General features: G+C 38.4%; 1 protein-coding gene across 1 annotated transcript in view; it reads right to left on the bottom strand.

Moving 5' to 3' along the window:
* The window catches only part of LOC135212188 (uncharacterized), a 218,018-nt gene that overhangs the window by 6,059 nt on the left and 190,914 nt on the right, over nt 1-21,045 (bottom strand). The window contains exon 17 of the mRNA XM_064245634.1: nt 2,621-2,788. Within this exon, the coding sequence (XP_064101704.1) occupies nt 2,621-2,788 (168 nt within the window). The remainder of the gene's footprint in view (nt 1-2,620; nt 2,789-21,045) is intronic.

Below are 21,045 nucleotides of genomic sequence, written 5' to 3'. Positions count from 1 at the left end.
ATTTATCTTTCAATTTAAAGAAAAAAGTAATAGCAGAAAGTTTAATATCTATCAAATAAAACGGCAAACTCAGAAATCCAATATGTGATGTGTGCTATTTAAAAAAAATATTTTAAAAAATTCAATAAAAAATACCCTAAAATTATGTATTAGATATTGGTAAAAAAAAAATTTTTGAGAAAAAAAAGAAAAATAAATTTGCCGATGTGTTCTCTCACTATCTTTATTCCAATTGGTTTTTAGATTATTAAAATCCATTCATAAATAAGGGAGTTTTTAGAATTTGAATGTAGAAAATGTATGTTTTAAGAAAAACGCAGTTAAAGTTTGCTAACCAATTATTTTGCTTTCAGAAGCATATAAAGTTTCTTGGAAAAGCCTACATGGCATATGTTTCCTTCTTTTTTATAAGAGATATTATTCCCTCTAAAAAAACAAACAAACATCACTTAAAGAAAATAGTTTATATTATTTTTGGGGGTTTATCGTAGAATGCCACTCTACTCTTGTGCTGCCAAGTTTTTAGAAGGCTAATGAGCCCCTCCTTCATATCCTCCTTTTGATGTTCTTTGCTTCTTTTGCTTTCTTGAATGCATAGCAGACCTTCGTTTCCTGGTCTTCTATTTCATCTGAAGGCCTTTCAGGTTTTCTCCTCTCGTTTTTCTCATATGCAGCAATGAACTTGGTGCATAGCCGATATTATGTTCCATTGCAGCAATATGTTTTGATATATAAATGAAGCTGTTGTTTCACCGATATGTTCTGTTTTCACACTTTCAGATGGCACCTCACACTTACACGTTAGTTTCAAGTCAACATCAAAACTGTTTTTATCAATTTCAAGTGTTATATTGCTGTCCCACTGCCCGCAATACGTCGAACTAAAAGCCTCTTTTCGAGCTCTCAAGGGTAATGAAACTATTTCTCCATCATTGCTTACGATCAGAACGTCTTCTTTTTCAGTCATATAACTTCTCAATAAAAAAAACTCCTTAGGTTGGCTCCTGATAAAACACTGACATCACCTGCTACATCAGGGACAGCAATTACATCTTGAAAATGCTCATTCTCTTCCTCCTCCCCCTCCTCATCATCAGATAACTTCAAAACAAAGTCGTCAGTGCCATCATCATCATCATCTTGATGTATTTGTGCAAAGGAATAATAGATTTCCCTCGGAGCTTCGTAATAGGAAGTATTTGGCATCTCTTCAGCACACATGGCAGGTGGCGACATGTCAGAAGCTACATTAGCTCTCTATACTTTTAGTTTCAAGATAAGTTTTGATATTATGAGAGCTTGATTCCCTTCGTTTACTAAACTTCTTTTTTGGCATGTTAATAGTATATATAATACACAATTGATGTCTAAAAGTCTGAGGAAGTGTTGCAATTGATTGAAAATAACAAATACACGATTGCATAAAAAAATACAAGAATTCTCTCGAGAGACAAGTGGCTCGCATTATTCAGTCATGGGAAGAGTTGCCACCTTTATCAGGAAAACATATTGTACGGCATACGAAACAAAATGCAATGAAAAGAAACTCAAATACTTAAAGAATGAATGGAAAATGAAATAGTAAAACCACCCCTAACCAGACCTTTAATTCTCTACTTGGATGTGGCCTTTAAATTGGCCTTTAAACCATTTAAAAAGCTTCGTATCGATATTATCTTACGTGTGGCAATGGCCGGGACCCAGATGTATGGAAATATGACGATAACTCATTTTCACGAATTTGAGCCAATTTCGCCAAAATTACAGGCCCCCGATACCCTTAAGTACATCTTAGTTTAACCAGACCACTGAGCTGATTAACAGCTCTCCTAAGGCTGGCCTGAAGGACTGAATTTTTTTTTTATGTGGCTAGGAACCAACTGGTTACTTAGCGATGAGACCTACAGCTTATTGTGGGATCCGAACTACATTATGTCAAGAAATTAATTAACAATCACCAGAAATAAGTTTCCTTGATTCCACACTGGTATCAGCCAGGAGCAAACTTGGGCTACCAGATTGGTAGTCGAAGATGCAACCCACTTGTCCATTGTGGAACTGTGCAGGTTGCAAAATGTTTTGGAAAGCAATATCAGAAACTCTAATGGCAAAATTACACCTTTAATCCATTTACAGTGTACTCCAATTATATATAAAGTTATGTTGGATTTTCAACTCGACTGTTTATTAAAAAAATATTGTTTTTCTAAAATTCTTCAATTGGTGACTAATGGCAGTGTGGATGTCAACTACCACTTGCCAACATATGGCAATGATGTTGTCGGTAAAATTTAATCATGCAACAGTACATAATTGGTTACAGTAGGTAAAACAAGTTTTGTTAAATTACCATTACTTCAAATACTAATGTACTCAATGACTTTTGCAAATGGACACTGGGTTCAACTGGCTAAAGACATATTTTGCATCTTCTGGATGGTCCAATCCCCTTAAAATTAGATAAAAAAAATCATATTTTGGAAAGTTGCCTGATATGCAAGTATGTTTGGTACATGGTTCTTGGTTGCAACCCCTGCTGTAAATCAAGGGATACATGTACATATTGTGGGATGGGCAGGTCCCACTACAGGACAAAATACAAATGTTTAAATGTACTCACTTCTTCAATAGCAGCATCTTGAGCAAAGGCAGTAAGGTCAACTTTTGTACAGCTTACTGGGGTTGGTTGCCACGTTGATATGATACGACTTATGTGCTCCCTTGAATGACTGTGTACGTTACGCTGCATACATGTTGCCATATCAACTTCCAGGCCTCCTATATAAACCTGAAAATTTTTTAAATGATTCAGTATTCAAACTTTTCCAAAACCTACTAACTAATGAATCCTTGTATACTATTTTTATAAACTGTGGTCATGTAAACCTAAGAAAATATTCTAAACTTCATAACATAATTAAATATCATCTTAAGTCAACAGAGTAAACAGAATTAAGTGATTTTCATTTACACCAATATCAATTATGATGAAAATTCTTAAAAAGTATGCAAAATTTTAAAATTATATATAGTAGTACTCCCTTTTCACCAATATATCTCTTCTTTCATTCTTTTCATGTACTTGAAGTCCTATACACAATAATCTATCAACTAACCATGATCACTTTTCACCGTATTTTGTCATATACAGTAATCCTTCAATTATCAGGATCTCCATTTATCTGACACTTGACATTATCCGACAACACCTGACCCGGAACTAAAAATATATATGTAGAATTTAAAAAATTTAAAAACCAGTCCGATGGTTGATAATGCTTCATAGCCTGAGAAAATTATTGGAAACGCGGCTTAAACTCTCGAGTGTGAGTGCGCGCGCACGCGCGTGCAAGTTTCCAAGGGCAACATGTGATACTGTGCTAAGAAACAAACACATGAAGACACAAAGCAAAATAGGCATAGAGATTGTTACTAGCTAAAAAGCATGTCACTTAACATGTCATGAAACATTGCTTTGTTCTGTCAAAATTTAACACGCCATGACACATCACTTTGTTAGCCATAAATATCATTTTACAACATAAAAGTTGAAAAAACAATAAAATTTACAACCCAAAAGAGACAGAGAAACACACGTAATGAAATACATCAAGCACAATGCAAAAAAATTAGAAGATACAGTAGAGAGAAAGAGAGAGAATTTCATTTTTGGTAGATTGTAAACTATGATAGGCTTTCAAACAAGATTACCAAACTTATGGCTTATGTCATGAGCAACACTTACCAAAGAAATTATATAAACAACCTCAAGTATGGACACAAACAAACAAATCGTAAAACAGTTGATTTGCAATTTTGAGGGATTTTATTTCAACATATAAGTATTTTAGTTTACCTCTCTAAATCCGTTTTACATTTACTTATGTGCAAAAATAAAAATGATTCCAGTAATAATCCATCTCTTTTAGCAATTAGAAAATTAATTTCATAATTATTTGTGGCACGCCTCAATCAGGTAATTCTGAGAATGTGAACATTAGTCTAGCCTACTTAAATGCATATGGCAGATGATCAGTTGATGTAACATGATAATTACAGAATAAATGGATTCAGTATGTAAAATATCAGTTTCATTATCAGTATCATAAACAGAGCTGTAGTAGCCTATTTTACTATTGTATATGGATACTATAAGTGCAACACCCAGCCTCAACCAATAGTTCACTATACAGGCAGTGCCCCAGTTAACGACAGGATTTCATTCCCAGCCAAGTGCCAATAGCTGAAAATTGTTGTTAAATGGAACATGACAATAATTATAGTAATAAATGCAGTTTACAACACTAAGTTCTGACTGGTGCCAACAAACTGTTTACTAGTGCTGATAAACTGCTTACCGAGGCCGAAAAACCACTTGACCGGCACCGAAAAGAGCTTCAGTGCCGAAAACCTGGTTAAAATCATTGTTAGCAGTGCTGTAAAACTGAAATGCCATTAACCAATGCCACCAATAAGTGGGAAATGCCTGTACACATTTTTTATCTTCTGTATGGTAGCTGTATAACACATTAATGGTCATAAAACCAAGGTAGGCTGTGAGTAAAGACAGGTAGGCTACCTAGCTACTGAATTGTCATTTACAAGAGAGAGAAAAAGGGCTGCATTTTTCATAGTGCAGGCAATATATTTTGTTACAAATATGGGGAAAAAAGTATATAGTAATTGCCTTTTGCATAAAACTTTCAGTTTAAATTATGATGGTTGTTGAACTTGTTTATAAAGATATTCAGTGTTTATTTATGATTATGCAACATTGACAAGGTAGGGTGAGGAAGGGTACAGAGTTACCCTTGAACACCATAATTTTTTTTTTACTTCCCTTATCTGGATTTTGCTATTATCCAAAAGGGTCTGGTTCTACTAATTCTGATAATCAAGGGATTACTGTATATATTCTCCACCCTTTGATAGTCTTTTACTCTACACATGGATTGTCAATGATTCACCTCAAGAACTTCCACATGCCATCTTTTATTCATTTCATGTTCCACATTTAATTAACAAAGAATAGTAGATATAACAATACTTTAATAGTTTTTCTGATTTAGCATTCTCTGGCACTTCTCAACTTCCCTTAGTTTCCCTTCAGATTTCCAACTATTATTCTTGCTTAATCTATTCTATAATTCATATTTTTTCTCTTCCTACCATTAGCTATTCATCTTACTCCAAATTTCTACAATATAACCAACCACTTCCAATCATTCACGAACCTAACCCATTTTCACTTCTCTGTTTCCCTGGCTTCCATTTACCCACGGCACTAAAAAACAGTAACAAAGATATAAGCCCTTTTTTCTGAGACCTACTCTTAAACGTAACCAATCACTTCTCCACCTATGTATTCTAATGATAAAAGTTTCCCCTTCATCATCTACTAGCAATTCTTATCACCGAAATACCTTCACCAAACTTTAAAAACATCCACATGACATATTGTTTGAATTTTACCTTGTGCCATTTCTAGGTCTATATACAACACATGCAGAATTTTCCCTTAAATCTCAAATGTCTTACCCAATTTCCATAATAAGAAACTTACTCATACACCCTCTTTCCTTTTAATCCATCTGTGACAGTTTGTGAATCACTTTAAAAAAAACAGATCTTTCATCTCTATGCTTTTTACCGATTTCTTTCTCTAGCCTACCGAGAATACACATACCGAATATTTCCATCACAACCAACATGTCAGTCAGGTCACCATTCTTTGGTCCCTTGCTATGACTTCCAATTTCCAATCGTCAGTCTTTGCTTATTCCAGATTCTCCAAAAGAGCCAAAAGTAGTATTCAAGGTATAATTTCAGCTTCTTCCAAAAATCACAATTTTTCAAAGTAAATTGTATTTTTCCTAACTATACAAACCTGAGGTCCCTTACATAAGGAATTACTTTCAGCGTAACTGGAATTACGGCCATTAAATTCTTGAACAAGTTGGTTAGGCAGTAACTACCGTGTGGCAGGCGGGTAGGCCAGCCTGCCCGGATATAAACACTCCACTTTGCCTTTCAGCCCGGGTTCAGATTGAGGGGTGGCATGAGGTGGGCATATATGTAAAGGACCTCAGGTTTGTAAAGTTAGGAAAAATACAATTTACGTTCAAAAATTGTGATTTGTTCCTACACAATATACAAACCCTCGGTCCTTTACATAAGTGAGCCTCTAGAACTGACTGGAGTTCAACACACCTGAGCTGCTACTCCTGGTCATAAGACCGAGGAGGAGTGCCCTGCCTCTGACAACTTGATCGGAGTATAGGAGCTGCATGATCATGAGTCAGACTTCTGGGCCTTTTCGAAATGAGTGAGGAATCGTAACTCATCCGAAAATGGGCTGTGAAGAATATTTAGAGTTGGAGGCATTAATGCAAAGTTCTGGGAAGTGTTTGCATTATTGCCAGTCTTCTTCCTCCCCTTGCTAGAGGAAGGAGCGGGATTGCTTCTATGATTCTGACAAGAAACATAGAAAGGAAGCTCTATGTGTAAGCTTACCTCATCAATCGCCCGACCAGCCAGTGTAAGTTCGAGTCCTATCCTCAACCCAAAGGAAGAGTGGAAGGACGAGGTGGGGAAGGTGGAGAGGCCAGTCACTCTCACATCCTACTTACCTCTAGAACTGCACACCATAGGCGAGATGCAACTTGTCCTCTTGAAGGAGCCGGGTAAGCAAACACAACCTGCAAGCATCCACCGCCAGTCCAAGGATATGAGGTTCCAAGGACCTGTGGGCAGGCCCAAAGGAAAAGATAAATATGGTCGCAATGAGACCTTATCTATCTTCCTGTCTGACATATTCTTCGGAGTGATGACAAGTACCTATCCACTGTGCTATCCAACTGCAAAGAAGTCTCTCACAGTCTCGTAATACTCGGAGAAAGACGTGTCATCGGACACTTCTGCAATGGCAGTCCGCAGCAGATAAAGACACCAACACTCCATGGTGGGTGTCGATCCTTTATGGGTACAGCAACACGGCAATAAGACAATGTAATGACTGATCTGGATCAACCAATACAAAGTCCACAGTGTAGCACATGAAGGTCTCGGACTCTTCAACACCTGCCGACTGACTGTGCACTGAGCGGTGAGCCATCATGCATCCGAGCATAGTCACATGACACCCGCCTTTTGAAGGGTTATGCCGAGAACAACCATACAAGTCGTCTATCTTGTTCGCCACCAATGTTGGGAGACGAGATGATGATTCTCTCTAGGCATGCGCCCATCAGACAATAGTCAATTGCCTTCTAGAGACCGAGGTCCCTGATGGCAAGACAGAAGTTCTCATAGTAGCTGAATCTCAACTAAGGAGAAACAATACTATAAGATAGTGAATGACTAAGATGAATGGGGACCTACGTCTTCACAGTTGAATTGAGAGAAGTAAACTCTCAAGATTCTGAACATAGAAAAAGTCCCGTCGATGACACCAAACAGTGAAGACGGCTTTAATCCCTGTTGTTTTACAGAGGATTAAAAAAGCTAAACCGCTATTTCATTGCTGTTCGGTGAGAAAGTCAGAGTTTGCAATGAAAGCGGAGCATCTTTCAGTGATGAAAACACAGGGATTGTACTGCTTGAAGAACCGCTTCTGATGGGCTGGATCAGGAAGGACATTTCTATTTACCTTGGAAGCAGAGCTGGCAGGGCAGGGAACAGGCGAAGTCTTTCGTTATTCATTTACAATTCGGGGTGAACAAAGAATAACTGCACACCTTATGAACTACGAAATGTATATTAGAAGACAAACTTAGCTTGTCTGAAGAATATCATTCTGCATCATCGCAGCGGCAGGTGCGATGTAGCGGAAGACTAGGCTACAGACTTCTGTTACCGTGAGGTAAACAGAAAGATGATAAAGAGTCTAGTGAGATATCTCTGTCTGAGAATTCTCGCAACAGCAAAAGATGATGCAGGAGAGATGGTCATACATGTATGTGAGAATTCCAGCCAACCAGAGACCTAAGTCTATGATTGCTGGGCACAGATTCGAATCGGTAGTCAATCCTCGACAGAGAGACAATACCAACTGAAATATCTCTGAGAGCAAGCCGTACTGGCTGAGGCAGGCTGGCAGCGCCGTACATCGCTAGCTCTCGCTAAACTTGTCATCCTGAGTTGCCAAGTATTCCATTCCATGAATGCATTAGGCTAGAACCATCGAGCGCAAAAAAGATATACTCGAGCATTTGCATTTTAATCGAGATGGGAGGAGAGAAAACCCTCCTATTTGGTGAATGCAAATGCTGTGGTGGTGTTGGTAAACACACCACTAGTATCTCAAAATCGAAACCAGTAACTCTTGGGAGGTCTGCAAGGCAGTCCCGAGTTGTGGGTCAATTAAGAGAAGGTATCCAAATCAAAACAACCCTACGTGTGATAGTTCAAAGTTCAACTTGCTTTTGCTAGCATTCACTACAAACCTATCATACTTTAATTGCAATTTATTGTTGTTTTATCAGCGATAACTGTAAAATGAGCGATAATGATTACCATATGGCTGTGAAAGAGTGAGAAAAGAAGGGAGCTGGAAGAAGCACCTCAAAAAAAATTGCATAATGGCGGTAAGGAATATATAAGTCGTTTTATGGGGAAAAAAGGGAAAGCTAGAAAAGCTGGTCCTCCTTGTAATGATGCATGTTTCCAGAGAGTAGGAAGTGATTGCATTAGTGAAATATATTCCAAATGTTGAAAAAGAGAAATTGTCATACCATAAGCACATTTTCAATACTGAATTCAACATTAGTTTTGCAGACTTCTAAATATTCCCGAGGTTAGTGGTTAGTGTTTATTATATCTGCATTATTGTGATTTGTGTTTACTGCTGTTCATCTCTATTTTATTATTAATTTACGTGTCTTAGAAATCCGAGACATAAGCACAAAAAAACTATAAATGTTTACTTCAAAATGTAACAAAGCCCAAATCAATATGTTTTATGGTTGCCAAATAATGAGTCAGCAACTTTAAAGTAAATTTTCCCGTTTTTTAAAAAAAGGCGCTTGCGACCTTCTGATTCTAAGCACCTCATATATACTTACGACGTAATTACTTAGCTAACGATTATGCTTGCACCATCCTGAATCCAAAATTTTGTGAACAAGAGACTTGCAAAGCAGGGATGACAGGCCCTGCCCACTGCAACAGGAGCTAGCGAGCAACAGAAGCCAATGGCGTCACTCTTAATTTAGTTTGCCAGGCTCTAATTTAGCAATTACTTGTTAAGTATTTATATAAAACCTAATCTTATTATAAAAATATCATTTTTATATAAGTAACTTACCAAGTAATTACTTTGCTGAATCCCACATAGCAAGGGGGTTGGCATGAACGGACTAGTCTAATTCAATGCGTTAAGAATGTTAATACTTGAACTAAAATGAGTGGCTAACACTGAATCAGTGCTTCTCGCTTCTTTACCTGGTAAGAGAGCTACAACAGGAGACACTACCTCTGGTGGTGCTCATCTTAAGGGGGGCCCGCAGGAACCCTTATATATGGCGGTATAGGGCAAAAAATGCAGTCATGAAAAAATTCATGGAGCTTTGTTTGGCAGTGGAGAATACGTATACGAAATATTTCATCAAAATTCCTCTTACTTTCATAGTTACAGGGTAATTAGTAAAGTTAACTCAACAAGCCAAAAAAATTGATCCGTACAAAAATTACTGTCAAAGAAATTGTGAGAAATGGCATCTGTAGAGATTCCATGAGGCAACAGGAGGGAACTTAGTTAGTTTACCACCTTCCAGTGCGAGGAGAAACCTCTTGTAGTGTACACATTCGAGTTTCACCTCTGTCTTGCTTTTACGTATTATTATCTTTGTTTCGGCAAGAATTTCATCACGCCAATGGGGAAAAGACTAGCAAAACATCTCGCTAAAATACAGACGAAGAACATTCGCTCTAATATGATTACAGAATATCATAATACATATGCGATATTAGCGTAGTTAGTGAAGAGAGAGAGGGGGAGTGGTGCAGCACCCCAGGCGCCGGTCTTTGAGCAAAGGGATCTTCATTTATGATAAATAATATAGTTTTGGTTTATTAATACCCAAAAAGGAATATGAAATTCATAATAATCGTGATCTATTAACGCTGTCTTTGTAAAAAGAGAGTACACGTTTGAGTTTCACCTCTTGACATTCTCTTGATTTTACGTTTGTTTATCTTTGTTTCGGCAAGAATTTCATCATGCCAAAGAGGAAAATACAAGGAAAACATCTCGCTAACATACAGAAGAAGAAAATTCACTGTAATAAGCCGAGTTAGTGAGGGAGAGAGAGAGAGAGAGAGTTGCGTAGGAAGGAGTGCCCCGTCTTGCCTGACGCAGTGCCCCAGGCTATGATATATGAGCAAAGGGATCATCATTTATGATTAAATTATGATAAATAACATAGTTTGGGTTTATTAATACCCAAAACAGAAATATAAATTCATAATAATCATTATTTATTAACATTGTCTTTATAGAAATACAAAGGAAAACTTTGAACAGCCTTATCTCAAACCTATACTTATTGACCTTCAAAATCTATCTTCTCAATTAGTTTTAAATCTATAGCACTGAAATTTGGTATATAACTCAGAAAGACATTATAGAACAATCAAATAAAGACCTTTTTTCCAATTTTTTCATCTTTTTTTATAAATTTTTTTTTCCCTGATTTATAGGGTTTATTTTTTTACCATAATGAAAAATTCATATCTGGCAAAAAAATGACTTTTAGAAAAATAACTCCTCATTTGATTGGAGGTCTACATCAGGTCTATACGTATGTATACATATGGTAGTAATCCCAGGTCTTAATATTAAATATCAAGGGAGGAGATAGAATTTGAAAAATGGTTATTTTCAGGATAAATCACCCTAGCGTCACAAAACCGAAGGTCAGAGGCGAAATACATGCGGTTTGGAGATGTCCCAAGTCACCTTATCAAGTGGTATGAATATCAAAGTCCTGTCTTTAAAAAATGGCATTACAGTAGGGCCTCGATAATCGTGGGGATTAGGGCCCAGAACCCCCCCGTGATCAGTAAATACCCGTGTTATCCTGGTACCCCCCCCCACTAAAAATTGCTTTAAACTGTCTACTTTAATAAGTAGACAGTTCAAGACCACCATTTCAATGTTTATAACTGCCTACTTTAGTTCAAGCACCAAATATGTCTTCAACTATCACCTTAAACTAAATTCAAGAGTTTCAAAGTTATTCTTTCCAATCTTCAATTTCCCCTTCATCAGATCAACAAACAAAAGTATATTACCTAACAATTCCTTTCTATTTTCATGATTTGGCTGCTGCACCAAACTAAAAGTACATAGTACAGTGTTCCCCCCGTATTCGCGGGGGATGTGTACCAGACACCCCCGTGAATAGTTAAAACCCGCAAATAGTTAAAACCACCACTAAAAATGCTTATAATTGCCTATCTTGAAAGTTCAGATACCAAATGTTTACCTTTAATAACATCCTAATTCAAATATATGTAAAATTACTAACCTATTACTGCATTAATCTTTGAGGTTATATTATTAATATAATTTCAAAGCCATCTTAAACATTTTACCATTAAAAATATATACCTACAGCAAATAACAGAGAGAGAGAGAGAGAGAGAGAGAGAGAGAGAGAGAGAGAGAGAGAGAGAGAGAGAGAGAGAGAGAGAGAATGGCAAACATCATATATCTGACCATCAAGAGTGAAATTATGAATTATTTCTGAGACAGAGAGAATAATTATGGAGAGAGAGAGAGAGAGAGAGAGAGAGAGAGAGAGAGAGAGAGAGAGAGAGAGAGAGAGAGAGAGAGAGAATAACTCCTAGACTCCGAGTCCTTCCTACCCTCTGCCAATTCGTATATCAAACTCTCATTTACTCCCCCGCCCACCTTCCTCCAAGTGGATAAAAAGACTGGGAATTGCTATTTTTAATTATTCTTATTAATTATTTTAAAGTTAGTTTATAAGGTAAATCATTTATTTACACTACAAAACAATAAACATATGTAAGAGAAGAGAGAGAGAGAGAGAGAGAGAGAGAGAGAGAGAGAGAGAGAGAGAGAGAGAGAGAGAATGTTATTGTTACTGTTTAATCTCATTAAACTTGAATATTATTTGGTAACAGTACTGTATATTATTATTTTACCAAAAAATGTAGTAATGTCCTTAAAGATACTTATACATACACATCCACTCCAAACAGAGAGAGAGAGAGAGAGAGAGAGAGAGAGAGAGAGAAGAGAGAGAGAGAGAGAGAGAGAGAGTTATTCTTATTTAAAAGAGCGGAAATGGATTAGATTATTGTACTTCCTTAAAATACTATAACATATGAATTTTGACATTAGTTATATTACTATAATTATTAAGCAAAAATATTAATAAACATACACATGTACCATAGATATTCTCTCATGTCAGTAAAAGAGAGAGAGAGAGAGAGAGAGAGAGAGAGAGAGAGAGAGAGAGAGAGAGAGAGAGAGAGAGAGAGAGAGAGAGAGAGAATTTTCATGATCCTGAGAATTGGCAACACGCAACTTGACAGTTGTTGGACCCCAGCCAACTGCTTGGCTACTTGGATTTCAAAGAACAGACGCGGGGTAAAATGCATTTTCTTTCATTCTTACATAATTCTTTTTATTTATAAACTAAAATCTTGCTAATTCACTTTAGTATTTTCTTTAATGAATTTATATTATTGCTGTTTACATAATTATTAATATTTGAAAATTAGTAAATCATCATCCAAAAAAAAAATACACTCTGAAGAGAGAGAGAGAGAGAGAGAGAGAGAGAGAGAGAGAGAGAGAGAGAGAGAGAAGAGAGAGAGAGAGAGAGGAGAGAGAGAGCTGGAGTTCAAAAGAACTAAAATCTTACTAATTCACTTTAGTATTTTCTTTAGTGAAGTGATTGCTCTTTACATTATCAATATTTGAAAATTAGTAAATCATTTATCATACAGAAAGCATACATCTCTGTAAGAGAGAGAGAGAGAGAGAGAGAATTATTGCTATGTGATATAATTTAATCTTATTAAACTTACTAATACAGTATTGATCAATATTAATATTTCAAAATTAGTAAATCATTTATGTATCGTAAAAATGTATTTAGGCATGAAAATAACATCAAAATACACTAATTAGTGACTATTTATCATCGGAAAATCCTGCGAATAGGAGAATGCACTGCAAATAATGGGTAGATATGGTCCAGGGAAAAACCACGAATCGAAGAGGAGAACGCGAATCCGGGGGGCCCACTGTATATGTATTTTGTGAATGAACATCTTTATGATAAAAAAAAAACATGATTACTGTAAAGATTACAGCACCCAACTATAATATTAATGTATAAATAAACAGCGAAAATACAAGCAATAAAAATCTATTTTTGTCTTTTGTTTACGTTTAGAATCAGCTCTATTAGGGATGCTATGCCTCACTGGCTTCTTTCGAAGTATTTGCTGCTGCCTTACCTCCATAGGGTTAGCTTGACTGTTAGATGTTTTTCTAACTGCCTGCTGTACCAATCTATCGTTATTGTCCATCACTCTTCTATCTATAGCCTCTTCTAGTATGGCTTCTGGCAACAGCAATTGCGACTCTAAGATATTCCCATTCCTCATTGCTAGCAGGGAATCCAAATCAGCAGTGCGGCTTAGCCTAGCCAAAGCTCCATCCCTCCTCATTAACCCTCTACGCCGATTGGACTATTAAACGTCGAGTCAAAATGTCTCCCGTATGCGATTGGACGTATCATACGCCGGCTCAAAAAACGTTTTTTTAAAAATTCGTCCCGGTAAAAAATACTTATTATGGCCTACCAGCCGAAAACTTTTGAATCACGCGCCTTGTGGGATGCTGGGAGTTCACGGATCAAGGCGTTGTTTTGTTTACAATCGCTACGTAGGTGGCGCGCAAGCGCGAATTTCTTCTTATCGCACTAAAAAGTATCAGTGACACATCTCAAAAATTATTTCGTCACTTTGAACTAATTTTTGTTTTTGCACCATTTTAAATTATCCTTTACAGAAGTATTATATATGAAAATGTGCAAAATTTCATGTAAAATACAACAAAAAATACTCATGATTGTAGCTTTTATCAGTTTTGAAATATTTTCATATAAATAACGATAAGTGCAAAAATTTCAACCTTTGGTCAACTTTGACTCTACCAAAATGGTCGAGAAACACAATTGTAAGCTAAAATTCTTATATTACAGTAATATTCAATAATTTACCTTCATTTTGCAACAAATTGGACGTCTCTAGCACAATATTTCGATTTATGGTGAATTTATGAAAAACTTTTCCTTACGTTCGTGCGATAACTCGTTCCGATAAATTTTTTTGTGCGATTATCCTAATGTTTGCACCCTTTTAAATTTGCCATTACATAAAGTTTTATATATGGAAATGTGCGCAATTTCATGCACAATACAACAAATAACAACCATTGGTTGTAGCTTTTATCAGTTTCGAAATATTTTCATATAAATAACATAAGTGCAAAAATTTCAACTTTCGGTCAACTTTGACTCTACCGAAATGGTCGAAAAAACGCAATTGTAGCTAAAACTCTTATATTCTTAGTAATATTCAATCATTTACCTTCATTTGCAATGACTTGGAAGTCTCTAGCACAATATTTCGATTTATGGTGAATTTATGAAAAAAAAAAAACATTTTCCTTACGTCCGCGCGGTAAACTCTTCCGAAAAAATCAGAATTTTTTTGTGTGATTGTCGAAATGTTTGCACCATTTAAAATTAGCTGTTACATAAAGTTTTATATATGAAAATGTGCGCAATTTCATGTAGAATACAACTAAAAATGATTGAAGGTTGTAGCTTTTCTCTTTTTCGAAATATTTGCATATAAATCACGATAAATAGAAAAAAAAACCACGTTCGGTCAAATGTTTGACTCTACGAAATAGTTGAAAAACACAATTGTAAGCTAAAACTCTTACGGCCTAGTAACTATTCCATAATTTTCTTACATTTTGAAACAAATTTGAAGTCTCTAGAACAATATTGTGATTTATGTGAATTTTTGAAAAATATACCCACTTCACTCCGCGCACCGATTCGCGGCCGCAAGTCTCCGAAATACGTACATCGCATTATCCTAATATTTGCTTCTTTTCATATTAGCCGTTTTATAGAGTTTCATATATCAAAATGTGCGCAAATTCATGAAAAATACAATAAAAAAATAATTAAAGTTGTAGCTTTTTCCATCTCCGAAATATGTGCATATAAAAAAAATACATATATAAAAATTTCGACATTCGGTCAAATTTAACTCTTCCGAAATGGTCGAAATCTCCAATTCTAATCTAAAACTCTTACAGTATCGTAATATTCAATCATTTGTCTTAATTTTGAAACAAATTGGAAGTCTCTAGAACAATATTTAGAATTACGGTGATTTTTTAAAATAACATTTTTTACGACCGCTCGTACGAAATTGTATATCATTTTGTGATAATATTTTTCCGGTGTTGATTTTATTGTTTTATATTTTTCCTATTTATATATAAAAATAATTGCAATTTAGTGTACAATACAACGAAAAAAAAAAAAAAAAGTAACTCGTAAGCTTTGACCGTTTTTTGCACAGCGTGATTTGAATACAATTATCTATGAATTTGTTTTGTTTTGCTACCATATATCGCATTATTTACATATGATAATAGTATTTTTCATTTCTGATGATTGCATACTAAACTTCAGGCAATGACAAAAAAATGAGCCAAAAATGAACTCTTAATCTTCAAAACTAAGCGCGCTGTGATTTTTTGAAAAATTATTTTTTCCGCTTCCGCTCACTCCAAACCGGCGCCGGCATACAGGAGAGGTTTTGATTTTTAGGCTTCGGCGTAAGAGGGTTAATAGGATATTTGCCCAAACATTGGCACATAAATTTGTCAAGTTCGCAATTGCTTTGGCACCTGATTGTAGTAATCTAATGAACACTGATTCATCCACTACTTTCTCGTCACTTCTGAGGATGCAATCTTCGCCACTGCTGTTGACCAAACAGATCCAACCAAAAAGCAGTCTGAAAGACAGAAGAAGCTGTTGCTTCTAACGTAGCAGCCTCTTGGCAAGTCATCGAAAGGCATTCCATTTTAACTTGATCTACGGTTAATCCAGGTCTTAACAACACCACATTTGGGTTAATTTGTCTAGATAGCAAAAGGAACCGTCAAATGTCGTATAATATTTTCTATGTTTCATCATTGGAGGAGGGATAAACTTAAACGATCTATTTGATCTTAAAGAATTATCCCTTCCCGCAATACGTGCTTTTACGTGCTGTAAAACTGACTCCGCATGACTTGAACAAGGCAATTCATACGACACCTTGGAATCCTTTCACCCCAACCGCCATGTCAATCCCCAGAGGAAGCATTACTGGAGGTGTTTCCGTTCTCCCCGAAAGGTTATTGAATTGACGAATCAAATCAATCACCTCCTCATACGAAGCCAGAAACTCTTGGTTTTCTCCTTCCTCCGGTTCTAGCATACTGTGCTCAGGGCACAGGCAACGCTAGCTCACTCCTATTCCCCTGACAAACGTCTGGGTGCTTCGTGGCCGTCTGCCCCTACAGCCGCAATCCCTTTGATCTCTGCTGACCGCCGACGGCTCGATCCCGAACAGTCAGCAGGAGAACAAGACCGCCTCACTTCTTTTCTGCTCGCGGATCTAGAGCGAGGATCTTGCCTATACCTCCACGATGAAGGCTCTCGTGAAACCGAGTTCACTTCTTCTCCATGACGATTGATATCGTCTCCAACGACCGTCGGAGAATTCGGCCTTGATCCTTCATCTAGGCGGACAACTCCTTCCACCAACGTATCAGACGAGGTTACCAACTCGCTATTCTTCATTCTTTTAATAGGAGCCTTTTCATCTTTTCTCCATATTTTAAACGGTCTTACAGGTGAAACCGGTATCTGTGCTCTATCCTTTGCTGCACTTTTCGCCCCCAACATCGATTTCGCCAACGACATTGTAGCCTTCCTTAGACTCTTTGTCATCTCTACTTGGCAACTCCACGACGGCCGCTAGCCAGCGACCGTTCGGACTCTTGTAAATGGCCTCGTCTGCTAGCTTTGAGCTTACCAGCCACGACTTCCTGCTTTTCTTGCTGACTGGGATGTGACAGTCCTGGCCCGAAGATGAAGAAGAATTCACTTTTCTCCTCTTGGCCCGAGGATCAGTCACGAAATCCTGTATCCTCCAACGCTTGACTGGTACACGCCGTGACATCATCAAACTTAGCGATGATGCCGAGCTAGAGGAAGAAGAGGAAGAAGACGACGAATCACGCTTTTTCTTTTAGTCTTTATTAATTTTCTTCTCTAAATCCTGTAATTTCTTCATTACAGTGTGTACTACCGAGTCAGAAAGCGTATTTGGGTCCAGAGGCAGCGAAGTAGACCGAGAAGCAGTAGGCTGTGACGTCATCGCGTCTTGCCATGTCGGTGTGTGATGTTGGTTGTGACGTCACCAATCTTGTAGGGAGAGACTGTGTGGCTGCTACTGGCATCCCTGCGTTTGCAGCAAAACTACCTCCCACGTTCTGCATCACCGTAAACATTGCAGTTGTTGGCGTAGCCGCGGCATTATTTCCATAAGGACAATCCATGGGGGATGAGGAATATTCAGCGCTGCCAGACTCTGCTGGAATCGTGACGCCATATAATGCGACAGCAAACCTTCCAAGGTTGGTACGCCTAGTAGGCCTAGTGCCGCCCACGTACCTTCCATCCTGTTCGCGTCAGGAGCCGGCACCTGGAACAAAGATGGCGATGCTCCCCCCCTCCCTGCTGGGAACAACGGAGCATAAATATTATGCATAAAAATTACCCAAAACCCCTCCTGGAGTTTCTGATAACGAACCGCTAGAAGAAACCAAAAGGGGTATGGACAAATCAAAGGCAGGTGGCGAAACATATGGAGCAGTCTGGTGTATTGCCGATACAAAAGAAGCCGGCAACGCTTGGTCATCCAAAGATGGCGTCGACTCCATTCCTTTTTACTGGCCTTTCTCATAAAACTCATAAAAATCACACAAATAACACAGCAACAACACGGGAGATATGTACGGGAAGTCGACAACCAAATGAACTGAATGAGTGAAGCGGGCTAAGAGTTGTTCCCAAACACTTGGCCATCTAGCATTAGAATCTGTAAGCATGCTCGTACCTCAATGCAAAATTTTGCTTGAAGGCTGGCTCGTGTCTCAGAATGTTCGAATGTTGGTGAGCTCGTATGTCGAGGTATTACTGTAGTGTTGTCTGAAGTTCCTTCGTACACTTTTCCTTCAAAGGGGAACGAAGGAGCCAGTTGTCTAGATAGAGGCTGATGTTGACACCTACTAGATGGAGTCATTTGGCAAAAAGAGAGGATTTCGGAGGTACTTGAGGGGCCATGGAGAGGCCAAACCATAAGGACCAAAAATTATATGGTTATGATACAATAAAGTGTGTTCATACTTACTGGCAGATATATATATATATATATATATTATAATATATATATATATATCTATATATATAATATATATATAGCTGTATTCTCCGAAGTCTGACAGAATTTCAAAACTCCCGGCACACGCAGTGGTCGGCCAGGTGGTAGTACCCATTCCGGCCGCTGGGAGGGCCGGCAGGGTCAGGAACCATTCCCATTTTCTGTCAGATTTTCTAGTGCCACTGTCTGAGGGGACCTGGAAGTGGGTGGGCACTTGTTGATTATATACAATCTGACCAGTAAGTAAGATGAACAAACTTTATTGTGTTATCATAACAATATCATTTTGGTTCATGAAGCTTACCTTACCAGATATATAATATAGCTGAATCCCACTTTGGAGGAAGGGGGAGACAGACTCGGATTTTGGGAAACAATTTCATGTATATGATTGATATCTTGGTTCCTTACCTCTGTTAGCATAGCTGACTTCGTGAGTACCGTCACCCAAGTCTGCTTCTGCTTTAATAGACTCCAGCAAGGTAGTGACCATGTGAAGCTGTTGAGTTCTAGAGGATCTGTCAACGGGGACTTGACCACAATGCAACTAGATCCTACATTATAGACATCGAATTTGGGTAATGCATTCCTAGAGGTGCCAGCAAGGACGTGACCTGTGTAGCTGCGGTGCGCTCTAATGAACTGTCACGGGGAGCGTGACCACATGTGACAGATCATATAGGTGTTGTTTAGACACCGAATGCTGTAATGCCTCACTAGAGGTGCCAGCAAGGACATGACCTTAGTAGCTGGTGCGCTCCAGATGATTTGTCAACCGGGACGTGACCACAATGTGACAAAATATTTTACCCATTAACTATGAGGGTAGGGCGAAGCAAAAACATTACCACCTGACCTAGCCTAACTGGTTAAACTTCGTATAACCAAGGCTAATGAAAGGAAGTCCGCCCTAGGCGGCCGACACAAGACCACAAAAACACCTATATAAACATAATAAAAATAAAAAATAAAAAGAAATAAAATTAAAAAGTCCAAACTAACATATTATTTCCTATATGATAGAAAGAGTGCTACTCTCTGTCCCCAATATAGTGTCTGCGGCGACATATGGGCCCAAAGAGTAGCAGTTCTCGTATGTAGTCCTCACCTCCCGAAGGTAGTGTGAGGCAAACACTGAATTAATTCTACGCCAAAATTTGGCATTCAAGATGTCATTGAGTGCCATGTTCTTTAGGAAGGCTAACGACGTAGACAAATAGCTATCACTTCATGCGCATTCACCTTCAACACTTTCATACCACTGTCTTCACAGGATGAATGCGCTTCCTTGATGGTGTCCCTCAAGAAAAAAGCCAGAGCATTCTTTGACATTGGTAATCTTGGCTTCCTGACCAAACACCACAAGTTATCAGAAAGACCTCTACAATCCTTTGTCTTCTTTAGGTAGAATTTGAGAGCCCTGACAGGGCACAGAACTCTCTGTGGCTCGCGCCCAACGATTTCGGCCATCCCTTTAATGTCGAAGGTCCTAGGCCAAGGGTTGGACGGATTTTCATTTTTTGCCAGGAACGTTGGGGCTCAAGGAACAGACTGCGTTATAACCTTTAAAGCCAACGTACTTGCTAATCGCTTGAACCTCGCTGACTCTCTTCGCCGTCGCCAGAGCATCAGGAAGATAGCTTTTTCTTTTTAGTAACATCTTTCAGGGAAGCCGTATGCATAGGTTCGAATGGACTGGACATGAGGAACTTCAGAACTACATCCAAGTTCCAAGACGGAAGCCTGGGTTGCTGAACCTTCGTTGTTTTGAAAGATCTCAAGAGATCGTGAAGGTCTCTGTTGTCTGCCAAGTCCAGGCCTCTGTGCCTAAAGACAACCAAAAGCACACTCCTATATCCCTTGATTGTAGAGACTGCAAGTTTTAGATCCCTCCTCAGGTATAGTAGGAAGTCAGCAATCTGGCTCACAGAGGTCGTGGTGGAGGAAATGCCGTTCTTCTTGCACCAACTCCTGAAGACTGTCCACTTCGATTGGTACACTGTGCTGGATGAAGCTCTCCTTGTATTGGCGATAGCTTTCGCCACTGACCTAGAAAAGCCTCTCGCTCTGGCCAACTTTTGGATAGTCTGAATGCAGTCAGACTCAGAGCGGAGAAGTTTCTGTGGTACCTCTCGAAGTGGGGCTGTCTGAGTAGATCTGTCCTTACTGGAAGCGTCCTCGGGAAGTCTACTACAAAGGCCATGACCTCTGCGAACCAGTCTCTCGCAGGCCAGAACGGGGCGATCAAAGTCATTCTCGTCCCTTCCGACGCCGCAAACTTTTTCATAACTTCCTAAGATCTTGAACAGGGGAAAGGCGTACAAGTCCATCCCTGTCCAGTCCCAGAGAAGTGCGTCTATCGCCACTGCCGCTGGGTCGAGCACCGGGGAGCAGTACAGTGGAAGCCTCTTCGTTCTGGACGTCGCAAAGATGTCCACAAGCGGACGTCCCCATAACCCCCACAGCTCTTGGCAT

The sequence above is a fragment of the Macrobrachium nipponense genome, chromosome 40 (assembly GCF_015104395.2).
Source record: "Macrobrachium nipponense isolate FS-2020 chromosome 40, ASM1510439v2, whole genome shotgun sequence".
In the NCBI taxonomy this organism is placed as follows: domain Eukaryota; kingdom Metazoa; phylum Arthropoda; class Malacostraca; order Decapoda; family Palaemonidae; genus Macrobrachium; species Macrobrachium nipponense.
The sequence above is the reverse complement of the archived record's forward strand: the minus strand, read 5'-3'. Positions and strand labels throughout refer to the sequence as shown.